The sequence below is a fragment of the Pristis pectinata genome, chromosome 11 (genome assembly GCF_009764475.1).
Source record: "Pristis pectinata isolate sPriPec2 chromosome 11, sPriPec2.1.pri, whole genome shotgun sequence".
Lineage (NCBI taxonomy): Eukaryota > Metazoa > Chordata > Chondrichthyes > Rhinopristiformes > Pristidae > Pristis > Pristis pectinata.
In genome coordinates, this window is record NC_067415.1 from 32,549,475 (window position 1) to 32,561,806 (window position 12,332).

The following is a 12,332-nucleotide window of genomic DNA, read 5'->3' on the forward strand; positions in this document are numbered from 1 at the left end:
TCCTTTTCTTTTTCAATCTTTTTATTAGTTTTCAAATTAATACAGATTAATATATCAATTTTTATACATGTAATACAAAGATCAGGAGAACAATCATGACATGGGTAATCGTAAAGAACAATAAAGTATAAAAAAATCTGTAGATCCAACGATCTGTTAGTGAATGAATATAATGTAAAAGAAAAAGATTTATTATAAAATAAAAGAAAGAAAAAAATCCCCAAAACAATAAGAAAAATTATAAACAATATCAAACCAAACTAAGCTAAAGAAAAAAAAACAAAAAAAACTGGACTAAAATTTCACACTGGTATCTTCCACTCTTCACTTTTGTAGAACATAGTCATCCTTGACCCCATGGTTCTGCCTAAGAAAAGACTTTTGCAGCACCTCTAATATGTCATTCAGGCTGAACGTTTTCTTACTGATAGGCTTCCCTCTAGAACAATCCCCAATCAGTCCATGAGTAAAACAACAACTAGCTACATTTATAAAACATCTAACATAGTTAAACTTCTCAAGCCATTGCACAAGATTTATGAGACAAAATCTGTTGCTAGTCAACAGAAAAAGAAATTAAGGTGGACGACTGAAAAATGTTCAGAGATAGGATTTTACAATTGTTTTAAAGGAGAAAGGGGAAGTAGAGAAGCATGGAAATTTATACAGGGAATTTGAAGCTTAAAACCTAGGCAGGTGAGGGCACAGCCACCAATAGTGAGGCAAAGGAAATTGGAAAGGATGCCAAACCATCAGTGGGTGGGCTAGGCGAAATGATTTAATCTTCATAGATCTGGTTTGAGAAAGCTTTTTAAGAGAGAAGTGGAGAAGTGAAAAAATTTATTAAGAAAACAGAGGTTGGGAGCATATAATCATGGTTCCTGCATTATTTACTTTGAATAAATAATGTGCAACCATTATCAAATATGTACAATTCTGTGACAAATAGTTTTGCATTACAAAGTATTGTATTGATGCTGGGAGTTCACACAGAGTGCCGTTTCTAAAATGCCAATGTACGAATATATAAGTACAGAGGTAAAACTCCATAATTAAACCTACTATATTGCAAGGAAATACTACAACTAATTTTCTCAAGTGTAAGGAACATGGTTCCCTTCAAGTGCTGGAAGCCCTGATGGAACCAGTGGAAGGGAGGAAAGCTGGCCTGAATCTGCAGCATAGGCTTAGAAGGTACTCGGAAGAAATGGCCTCAAAGGTCCAAAACAGGACATCAAGCCTGAGGGTCTGGATGTAATGCTACATGATATTGATGGCCTCATCCACAAGATCTTGCAGATTAGTGTCACTCTTTCATGAAGCTTGTTGGAGATGAGGTGTAGCATTGAAGATAGAAAGACTAAGAAAAGTGTTGGGTAATGAATCAAGACATCAGTCTGCACTGAAATTGGGTCCATTAGGGTCATGACTATCACCCAATCCACTTTCTCATCTTCATCATCTTAGTCCTAAAACAATGATGACTACAGAAATACACAAAAAATGCCAGAGGAACTCAGCAGGTCAGGCAGCATCTGTGGAGGGAAATAAACAGTTGATGTTTTAGGGCAAGAGCCTTCATCATGACTACAGAAACATTACCACAAGTAAATCAATATTGAAGGACCCCACAGAATTAGCTCTTCTCACACAATGCCTCACAGATAATCTGATGATCCCAAACAAAAGGAGCTGCAGAATGTCCACAGTGAACGAACTGCCTGGAAGTCCACAGATGCTAACTGCAGTGAAAGATTCGAGGCATCTCTATCAGAAAGCACCAGGAATGGTTTGATGAGTAAGACCAGGCAGCCAGGAGTTAATTAACCACCAGAGCAAGGCATTCTTGAATTGGAAATTCCATCATGCCTGAAGGGAAGAAACAACTCTACAGACATGTAAAGGCTAAGATTCCACAGAGAACCATGACATCAAGAACAGATGGTAGTGTACAGAGATAAAACTAAAAGAAAGCCAACAATTTGCTGGATTCAGTGCTGTCAAGACTACCTGTGGCCCAAACATCCAAGGGCCCATCCCACTGAGAGAAAAGAACAGAGGTGAATTTACTAAGGACAGAGAAGCAATCAGCATCCACTGGAAAGAACACTTCAGAGAACTTATAAACTGCATTTCCATCCTTGATGTGAGTGCCATTGGTTGCATCCCAAAGCAAACTGTATGGTTCAGCCTCATCCCCAGCCCCCATCAATAGGCCTTGGGAGTAGACAGTTTCCCTGCTGAAGTTCTAAAACATGGCAGAGGAACTACTCAAATTGAAAATCTTATCCCCAGTCTCTGGCAATATATCTCAGTACTCAGAGGTGTTCTAATCATAACTATCTTCAAGAAAGGAGAGAAACCCGACTGTGTTAACTTCAGAGAAGTCTACCCACTTATTGCCACAAAGAAAGCCATCCTTCTCAACGACCTCCTACCAGTAAGTGAAGAGCTGCTCCCTCAGTAGCAGTGTGGATGCCCTCAACCTACAGCAGTGGTTTTCAAAAGGTGGGTTGTTGCCTTTTAATGGGTTATGGGTCATCGAAAAGGATCAGGCAACGGTCAGTCATGTGCGGCCAAGGAGTGCAGAAAACACGTGGGAGAGAAGAACTTCGTGACAGCACGGTAGCGAGAAGCCCAGAGAACTCAGGGGAAAGTTAGGGGAGAGGCCAAAAGGGAGGGTGGTTCCTCAGATTGGAGAACTGATTATCCTGCCTCCACCCTGGTTAATCTAACTCGCCCATGCTAGCGGCGTTTACCAGTGGATGACATATCTTCATATGACATACCTTTTAGGGTTTAACTAAAATTGCACTTACAATCAGATTTTTAGTTACATATATGTTGTTAATTGGTCGCGAATTAACCTTTTTGATTAAATTGGATCACCTAGAGAAGTTTGAAAGCTATTGACCTAGAGGCACAATCGATGTAATCACCGCGGGTCAACTCCAAGAGAAATGAGGGCAGTGGCATCAACCACAGTACGTGGCCCTTTCCGACCTCATTAAAACCTGTGAAACCGAGAGGAACTGTGAAGCATTCTCCTCACATTTGGTTGTCCACCGCCGCTTTATGTGTGTGCGCGTCTGCTTTCGGCAGAAGTGGCCGCTTTTTGCTTTTAATTCAACAGGTTTTAAATTTTGCATCTGCTTTTCTATCGACTGAACGAAGTTCCATGAATGAAAGCCGCGCCGTCAAGGTGAGTGCACTGATTGGCGAGGGTCTGAGGTGAGCGACCACGTCAATCATCGCGCGTTTCTATGGTAACGGCGCGAACCGCGCCACTCACTGGTGCGAGGGTGCCTGCGTCATCCAGGGGAACTTTGTCCTGGAGTGTTCCCGCTGTGCGCCTCTGAGACACGGTTCTGCCATGTTTACATGGACTTCCAAAAGGAAACACTCAGTGGATCTGAGTTTTCTGAACCATGAAGAAGTGAGCGCGATCCTCGACGTATTGGAACGAGATAAGGAGGTTCAGAGGATTAATGCTGAGAGGCTCAAGTACGTAATGCCAGCGCTGGGCAGGGTTCGGGCCGTCTGAGACTTCAGACTTGTTGAACTGTGCAGCCACTGTTCGTTTAAAAGTGTTTAGCTGTGGGTAGCAAATTAATATTATTATTTCTTAATTAAATTATTCCTTAGCATACTGTGAGGATGGAATTAATAATATAATTATTTTTGCCTGAGATGAACCTTTAAATGTCTCATTTCGAAACTGAGTATTTTCCCCATTTTGATGCACGAAATGTGATATTAAGATGAAAGCGCAATTTTGGATGTAGCCCGGGTTACTTCTAGCTTTATTTTCGTATACAATATGTTACAAAGTCAATTCAAAATGAACTGCTTGCAATGGAGCGTGTTGGTATTGAGGGACGTGTTTGGAGTATTGCTAAATCAATACGTAACAACAAATTGGGAAGGAGCTTTCTAATGTCATTGAGTGACAGGAGAGTTCACAAACCACCCTTGCTACCAGAAAATATATTTGCTCCAGATTTACTATTGAACCACATTTATAAAGGAAATTTTAATTTTTGGGCCAAGCCAACAACTATTATTGCAAAACATTATGTAATGTCGCTAATGCCAGGATTTTGAGTTTGAATTGCTAAATGTGCGTGTTAACAAACACTTAAGAGCCTTTCCCCGCATACTTTCAGGTGAGTTATTTGTGCCTACACGAAGCAAATCTCCACGCCCTGAACTGCAGCTGTTGAATGCTCTCAGTGCCGTCGGAACAGTAATTCTTTCATTGAGTTTCCCGAATACAAGTTATGCCACTTAAAGATGTGATGGAATAAAATTTCTTCAGGCAGATAATGATATCGGACTATTTAGCGACAGGCTGTAGATTTCCGCTGGAGTGGCTGCACTACTCTCTGCGAATCGGGGAAAAAGGTTATTCCAGATTCCCGATGACAATTTCAATAATGGGTTTCAAAACTCAGTGACCCAGAAAGAGTCATTGTGAAACCGCATTGTCTGTTCGGAGGTCAGGAAATGACCGCCCATGTTGCTGGAGGCATTGTTTATATTTTTTACCGTCAGAGATACTGATTCAAACTATTCCATTCGATGGCCCTCAGCTTTTCGATAGGACAAGGTTGCTGCCCGTTCTGGCATGAATCTGAAGTCGGGCTGCTGTTGACGCAACAGTTATTAAAGTCTAGTGTAAGAGGCCAATAAGATTTGTTGGTCTGTGAACCTTCTTGATTTGTTCTATGAACACCCTTAAGACAAATATTAAACATAGTCTTAAACCAATAATTCTAGTATAGGCTGATAAGGCCAACTCGCATTCTTTTGTTTTTTGCAACATTATAATATATATTGAAGCATTTTCAGTATAAGGATACAAACAGAGAAAACATAAGTATAATTTTTTTGCTGTTGGAATTTTGAATGTTATTCTTGAGTTTTCTTCTTTAAGATGAAAGGAAACCATTCTGCCATTAGAATATTATTGATAGTACACTATCAATTTAAAAAACTGTACTGAGCACATTGGATAATTAATCCCATGAATACAATTATTTTGGTTCTCATTTGTGAGGTAGGCTCCCAAGCTAATGAAGCAAAATGCTTGCTTCCTTGTTAGAAAGTAACGTGTTTCTCAATTTAAACATCATCTTAACTATTTGCTTTTATGGGATGATTGGCATATTTGTGCAGTAATGTTTGTTAGGGAGGATCCTGTTGCATGAGTCGGGGCCAGGTAACCTTCCCAGGTTGGGAAGGAGCCCTTCCAAGCTTTGTGGTCAGTAAATCTGTGGAGAGGTTTGCACTGCTCGGTTTTTGGATGGTGTTCTTAGTGGGCAGCCTATCAGTGAAAAATAGGATTCTGACAAAAACTGCTCCTCTCTTTCTTTATCTTCAGAAAATAATTGTTAACTCACTAAGGGTGTAAGATACGAGTTTCTCAAGAAAACCTGAATGTTAGATTTAATGAAATGGAGCTAGTCTGAGCTGAAATGTTACAACCACAAACAAAGAATTATTGAGACAAATAGTGATCACAAGATGGATGATGGAAGCTGTTCTGGAAAGGCTCCTTGGCATAAGTGGCAGTGTCAATTTTGTATCCCTGAATTACTAATAATAACTGTTTCACTTTTAGAGAAGTCAAGAAGACGAATACAAACAGATTATGGTTGAAAAGAGTAACTGGCCAATGGTTTGAAGAACTAAGGAAAGCAAAATTCAATGATCAGACTGACTTAAGGAAACTACTTAAAGTGCCGCGTACCTGGAGCTTTAGAAAGGAAAGCCAAACTGGTAAATAACAAATCTGTTATTGCTCAAAACTGTTCAAAATAATAATGATTTTATTTCAGTGTGAACATACAATGTAAACTTTCTTATGAATTTTGCTTTCTTATGAGTAATCAAGTGTGTAGTTTTCAACCTTAAACTGTCTTTGTGCTCCATCACAAACCAGCCACTGACTCCATTACTTCCCTGGCAACTATCTTCCATTGGGAGTTCACAAATTTGGTGTTATATTGATCGTGGGTTGAGTTTCAGACCTCCATACCTGCGCCATCACAGACAGACAGATTTGTTGGAAATAGACAAAGGCTCAGGTCAGCTGCTGCTGAAACTTCATGCAAACCTTTGTCATCTTTCAGACTTAACTGACTGGCCTCCCTATTTGAGGGCCATGAAAGCCAAAACTCTGCTAGCCATGTCGGTTAAAAATTCTCAAGTTTGTTTCCAAATCCCTCAATGATCTCGCCCAATTTATCTCTGTAATTTCCTCCTGTCCCATAACTCTTTGTGATATTAGCAGTCCTCCAATTCTGGCATCTTACTCATCCCTTTCCTAAATTACTCCATCGTTGGAAGCTGTATCTTCAGTGCTCAAAAATCTAAACTCCTGGAATTCTTGCCCTAAATCCTCCTTTCTTCTTCAAGACTACCCTTAAAACCTAACTTTTTGACCAAGCTTTTTGTCATCTCTCATACCATTTTTCAGTTTAACAATATTTAGCACATTTAACTTCTTAAAAAATGTTCCTATATAGGTGAAAATTGTAATTATAGGTTGTTCACAGAAACAACTATCATTTTCTCTAAGACCAAAATATGTGAAGGAATTATTTCATTTTAGTCTCCATAAATACATTCTTTAACATAGCAGTTGAACTACCCATCAGAAAAATCCTAGTTTGTTACTTTAGTATTACAAATACAGTAAAGAATATTTCCCCAGTTCATGTTTGTTGTTACAGTTTAAAGAGGAGTATATATTAAAAAAAAGTTTGCAATTTTGTTAAAAGTGACAACAGAAGAAATACTTACTCAGATTCTCTCTGGTGACCTCAGAAAAAGTATATTAAGAAAGTTGAAGTTGAAATAATCAATAAAGTCACTTTCTTTATCTTTCATTGGAACTAATCATAAAGTGGGGAAAAAAAGATATGCTCAGTCATATAAAATATCTCGTTTGCATGTATCTGAACAGTTCCAAGGAAGTAAAAAAAAATCTTATCACTTGACCTTCAAAAGGTACATATCATTTATCACCAACAGAAAGTAGCTGGGATCAATTTTCTCAGTTTGGTTAAATATTAATAACAAGATTGTTCTTCACAGAAGACTTGCTGTTTGTATGTTGCTACTTTTCCATTTACATCCAGAGATGGGACATTCAGGATGTTGAGCTTTAGGGATTTAAAAGTTAAAATATTTTTCTCCAATTAGAACAGCAAATCAACATAGAGCGTGACTCTATTTCCTGATATACAGTACATGGTGTATCTGTGTTCATGACATGACATTCATGTCACTATATTTGAGGTTTATATTAAAGCAGCCATGTATGTTGCAGAAACCAAATTCCCAGTCACATTTGCATCTTCCAAAAAGCAACAATGTTCTGAACAAAATAACATATAGTCACGTGGCCCTATGTCAGTTTTCTTACATGCAAGTCAGCAAGCAGGTTCAGCAAGTAATTATCTTTGGTACAAGGGAACTGTCTTATAATGAAAAGTTGGGTCATTACTCGTTTGGGTTTAGAAGATTGAGAGTTAATCTCAGTGAAGTATATAAAATTCGGATGATGTAGATTCTGAGAATGCTTTACTTCATGAGTGAATCCAGATATAGGGGAAATTGTTTCAGAATAACTGGTTTCTTGTGTAATATTGAGACAAAAAAGAATACCTTCTCACAATATATCATGAACCTTTGCTATTCTCTACCCCAGAGAGCTGTTGAAACGGACATTGAATATATTCAAGGCTGGGATTTTTGTACAATAGGAGAGTTGAGAGTAATGGGGAACGGGAGAGTGGAGTTGAGGCCATGATCTTACTAAATAGCAAAGCAAACTTTGCCACATGGCTTACTCCTGCTCCTATTTCATATGTTCATATAAACTGGTGTTCCTTACCCCTCCACCCCCAACCATCCTTCAAAAATTATGCATTTATGTTGCACCTTTTTTTGCATAAAAGAACATCCTGAGATGCTTCACAGAAGCTTAATGAGGCAAGAATAGATGCCAAACCAAAGGATAGTATCAGAGTGAGTGACTAAAGATGTGGAAGAAGTAAAGATAGGTCTTAAGCAAAGAATGGTAGTGGAATCCTGTCAGGAAATAATTTCTGAGGTAAGGCTTGGATAGCTGAGGACACAACACTAATGGAAGATGCAGAGATGGATACTCAAGAATATAGGTAGAATTCTCAGGTGCAGGGGTGATAAAGGACCTGGAAAAAAGGAATATGGCAATGAAGGAATTTCAACAAAAAGATTTTAAATACTGTGAAAACAGTAGTCAACATTGGCTGGTAATTCCAGAGTCCCACAAGACTCAATTCTTGATTTGTTATTATTTTCATCTATGTGCTACTTTCTATTTCTCTCCATCAAATACTGGGAAGACCAATGCTATTGTCTTTGATCCCTACCAGAAACTCTCTTCCCTTGGCACCTCTTACGGTCCTTCCCCTTTTTGGTCAGCTGAATTTTATTGTGTGGAACCCCAACACTCTTTCTAATGTCTGTGCATTACACCTGGTGCACTACACCACCAGGTTTCGCAGAACACCTGCGCTCTGTCCGTAACTGAGATCTATATCTCCCCATTGCCAGTCACTTCAACTCCACGCCCCCCCCCCCCCCCACTATCACAGATATGTCAGTCCTTGGCCTCCTCCGCTGCCAGGAGAATTCCAAACACAAACTGGAGGAACAGCACCTCATTTTCCGTCTTGGAACCATGAACATTGAATTCTCCCACTTTAAGTAATTCCACACCCCTCTCCCCCCCCCCCCCCCCCCCCCACCATGCTGCTTCGCTTCTTTCCTAGCCTATCACTTTTTTTTCCACTTTTTCTTCCTTTCTCTCCTTACCTTTGACCCATCCCCCAGTGGATCTGCTCTCCCCTCCTCCCCCTGCACCTCCCTATCACCATCTCTTACCTGCATCTACCAATCACCACCTTGTGCCCACCCCACCCCACCTCCCCTCTTTTGTCCGCCTATCACTGCTCTGCTTTTCCCTCCTATATATTGGGCTTCTCCTTTTCCTATCTTCAGTCCTGAAGAAGGGTCCTGACCCAACACGTTGACTGCCTGCTTTTCTCCACGGATGCTGCCTGGCCTGCTGAGTTCCTCCAGCATCATCCTGTTTTTCACATTGAACAATATTCACAGGCAGCAAACCAAGAAGTATAAAGCTCTAATTTTTTACCATTGTTTTAAATGCTTTTACAGGAAGTAAAATAAAGATTAAATCATGTGAGATTAAGGTAAAAATAAAAATGTCATAACCTTAAAAAAATTAATTTAATTGTTATTACTTTAAAATCTATGTGCCCAGATCTATGCTGGTTTCCAGATCAAATTGCTGCAGTCCAGAAGATTTACAGCATTCTCTGTTGAGAATCATGCTTGGCAGGTCAGCTGTATATTCCTTGTCAGATGCAGACATAATGATGTCGTTCTCTTGGTTTTGGACATTGTGGTTTGGAATTGTTCTCATCATTGGGCACTCTCAGCCCATGCAGATTTCCACAGTTCCACTTACTGTACACAGTTGTGACTTACCAGATTCAGGTTAGGCACCCATTTCATTCCAACCCCCATCCCCCCCCCCCCCATCCCCCCAAATTCCACTCAAGCTAACAGCCCTTGCCTAGTTTCCCACCTATATCAGTCCCTAATAACTTGCCTTCAATTCAACCCCCAGAGCTTAATCACCTGAAGTGACTCACCTACATCTCCACTGATTTTTTGTTTTTGTTCCCCTTCCAGCTGCCAATACAACCACTTTCCAGGTGCCATTTGCAACCCCGTGACTTGCCATCATCCCCTCAGTTGTCAATCATAGACCTTGACCTGCTGATCACAGGAATCTGATCCTTGCCCTGATTTTGGCCCTGCCCATCGATCACACCTCTCCCCTTTCCCACCCACCCCCACAACCTTGGCCTCCTATCCCCTGCAACTTCCATGACCTCAGATTTATCTGTTTTCCTTTGTGTGTTCTTCTCTGGCCCAGCCATGAAGGAAAGGCCTTTCCATGTATAAGGCCAGCTCACTAGCACTGACAGCATAGGATTTGTGCATCAGGCACTACTGAATTTGAAAGGCAGCAGGTTAATGACCAGCATTGCAACAGTAAATCTGCAAGCACTGATCAATTTTGAGATGTAGAATTCTGAAATAGTTACCTGGTAGAATTAGTCTCCACACCCAGAAGATCAACTTTTATTACTAAGGAAGTTGTTAAGCAGCAATTATGGCTTTTATAATTCAGTTGAACTATATTCAACTGCCATTAACATTATTAGCATTTCTTAGAATAGTTCATAAGAAGTTGAAGTTCTTTTCAGTGCACTGATGCTGGTGATTATACCAGAGAAATTTGTAATAACACACCCTGCAGAGGAACAAAACATTATTTGACAGGAACTTTTGGATTTGGTATTGGTTTATTATTGTCACTTGTAGCGAGGTACAGTGAAAAGCTTGTCTTACAAACCGATCATACGGGTCAATTCATTACACAGTGCAGTTACATTGAGTTAGTACAAAGTGCATTGATGTAGTACAGGTAAAAACAGTAACAGTACAGAGTAAAGTGTCACAGCTACAGAGAAAGTGCAGTGCAATAAGGTGCAAGGTCACAAGCAAGATCGTGAGGTCATAGTCCATCTCATTGTATAAGGGAACCGTTCAATAGTCTTATCACAGTGGGGTAGAAGCTGTCCTTAAGTCTGGTGGTACGTGCCCTCAGGCACCTATATCTTCTACCCGATGGAAGAGGAGAGAAGAGAGAATGTTCCGGGTGGGTGGGGTCTTTGATTATGCTGGCTGCTTCACCAAGACAACGAGAGGTAAAGACAGAGTCCAAGGAGGGGAGGCTGGTGTCCGTGATGCGCTGGGCTGTGTCCACAACTCTCTGCAGCTTCTTGCGGTCCTAGGCAGAGCAGTTGCCGTACCAAGCTGTGATACATCCAGATAGGATGCTTTCTATGGTGCATCGGTAAAAGTTGGTGAGAGTCAAAGGGGACAAACCAAATTTCTTTAGCCTCCGGAGGAAGTAGAGGTGCTGCTGAGCTTTCTTGGCTGTGGTATCTACGTGATTTGACCAGGACAGGCTGTTGGTGATGTTCACACCCAGGAACTTGAACCTCAGCACCATTGACGTAGACAGATGCATGTACGCCACCCCCTTTCCTGAAGTCAATGACCAGCTCTTTTGTTTTGTTGACATTGAGGGAAAGGTTGTTGTCATGACACCATTCCACTAAGCTCTCTATCTTCTTCCTGTACCCCGACTCATTGCTGTTTGAGATACGGCCTACAATGGTGGTGTCATCTGCAAACTTGTAGATGGAGTTAGAGCAGAATCTGGCCACACAGTTGTGAGCGTATAGGGAGTAGAGTAGAGGGCTGAGGACACAGCCTTGTGGGGCACCAGTGTTGAGAATAATCGTGCCAGAGGTATTGCTGCCTATCCTCACTGATTGCAGTCTGTTTGTTAGAAATTCAAGGATCCAGCTACAGAGGGAGGTGTTGAGTCCTAGGTGTTGAGTTTGTTGACAAGCTTGCTTGGAATTATTGTATTGAAGCATTTAACTATGCATGTCTCTACTTCAGAGACTGCTGTCAAGATTTCCTTTATTATAGATGACAATAGGAATAGCCTCATTGTTACCCTTAGCACAAATTCTGGACTACCAACTCAATTTGATATTATCTGATTCCTAAGTAAATTGGTGCCTTGATATTACACAGTGGTACAAGTATTTATATCTTTTATTGCAATTACATGAGTTCACTAGTTTATCGTATCAAACATGTTGATCCTTAAGTCACTCTGTGTTTACATGTACATTACTTGAAGGTCACTTTTTGTATAGCTAAATAGGTTTTCGCTGAATGAAATAAAGAAATAATAAGGGCAAAAAATGCCATTGAGGGATGGAATGTATGAAGTGCACGGCTTAGTCACTGGGCTTATGCAGAGGGGAACCTGGTTTGTTCAAGCATAAAAGTTATTTCAGGAATTCCAATCCTCATTGTGTAATCATCTTCCAGATTTAACAGTTGCCCATGTAACCTGATTTTTATATTTTCATCCTAACCCTTTAAATATTTATTTTTATACTTAAAATTGCATGTCTGTCTTATTGTCTTTGAAAACAGTGCATCACTTCACCATTTTAGTGGCTGACTTATCTAGTTTTAAATTAGTCAAGCCTTATTTATTGCTGCTCCTCTTCCCACCACCCTGCCATTCTCCAGTTAATAATCAAACCATTGCTGCTTCATCAAATCAAATTGAATCATGTTTGAAAGAAGGGAGC

The 12,332-nt window shown here is 40.3% G+C and overlaps 1 protein-coding gene across 4 annotated transcripts in view; it reads left to right on the top strand.

Annotated features, from left to right (window-relative positions):
• The window catches only part of LOC127575936 (uncharacterized), a 47,275-nt gene that overhangs the window by 13,287 nt on the left and 21,656 nt on the right, over nucleotides 1-12,332 (top strand). For 3 of the 4 annotated variants that reach the window (XM_052026198.1, XM_052026197.1, XM_052026196.1), the window contains exon 3: nucleotides 5,624-5,781. Coding sequence is in view for 1 of the 4 variants with exons in the window: in XM_052026195.1 (XP_051882155.1) it covers nucleotides 3,374-3,504; nucleotides 5,624-5,781 (289 nt within the window). In the remaining 3 variants the exon portion in view is untranslated. Of the gene's footprint in view, nucleotides 1-3,346; nucleotides 3,505-5,623; nucleotides 5,782-12,332 lie in introns of those variants that run through there. The other variant, XM_052026195.1, reaches the window with a different exon arrangement.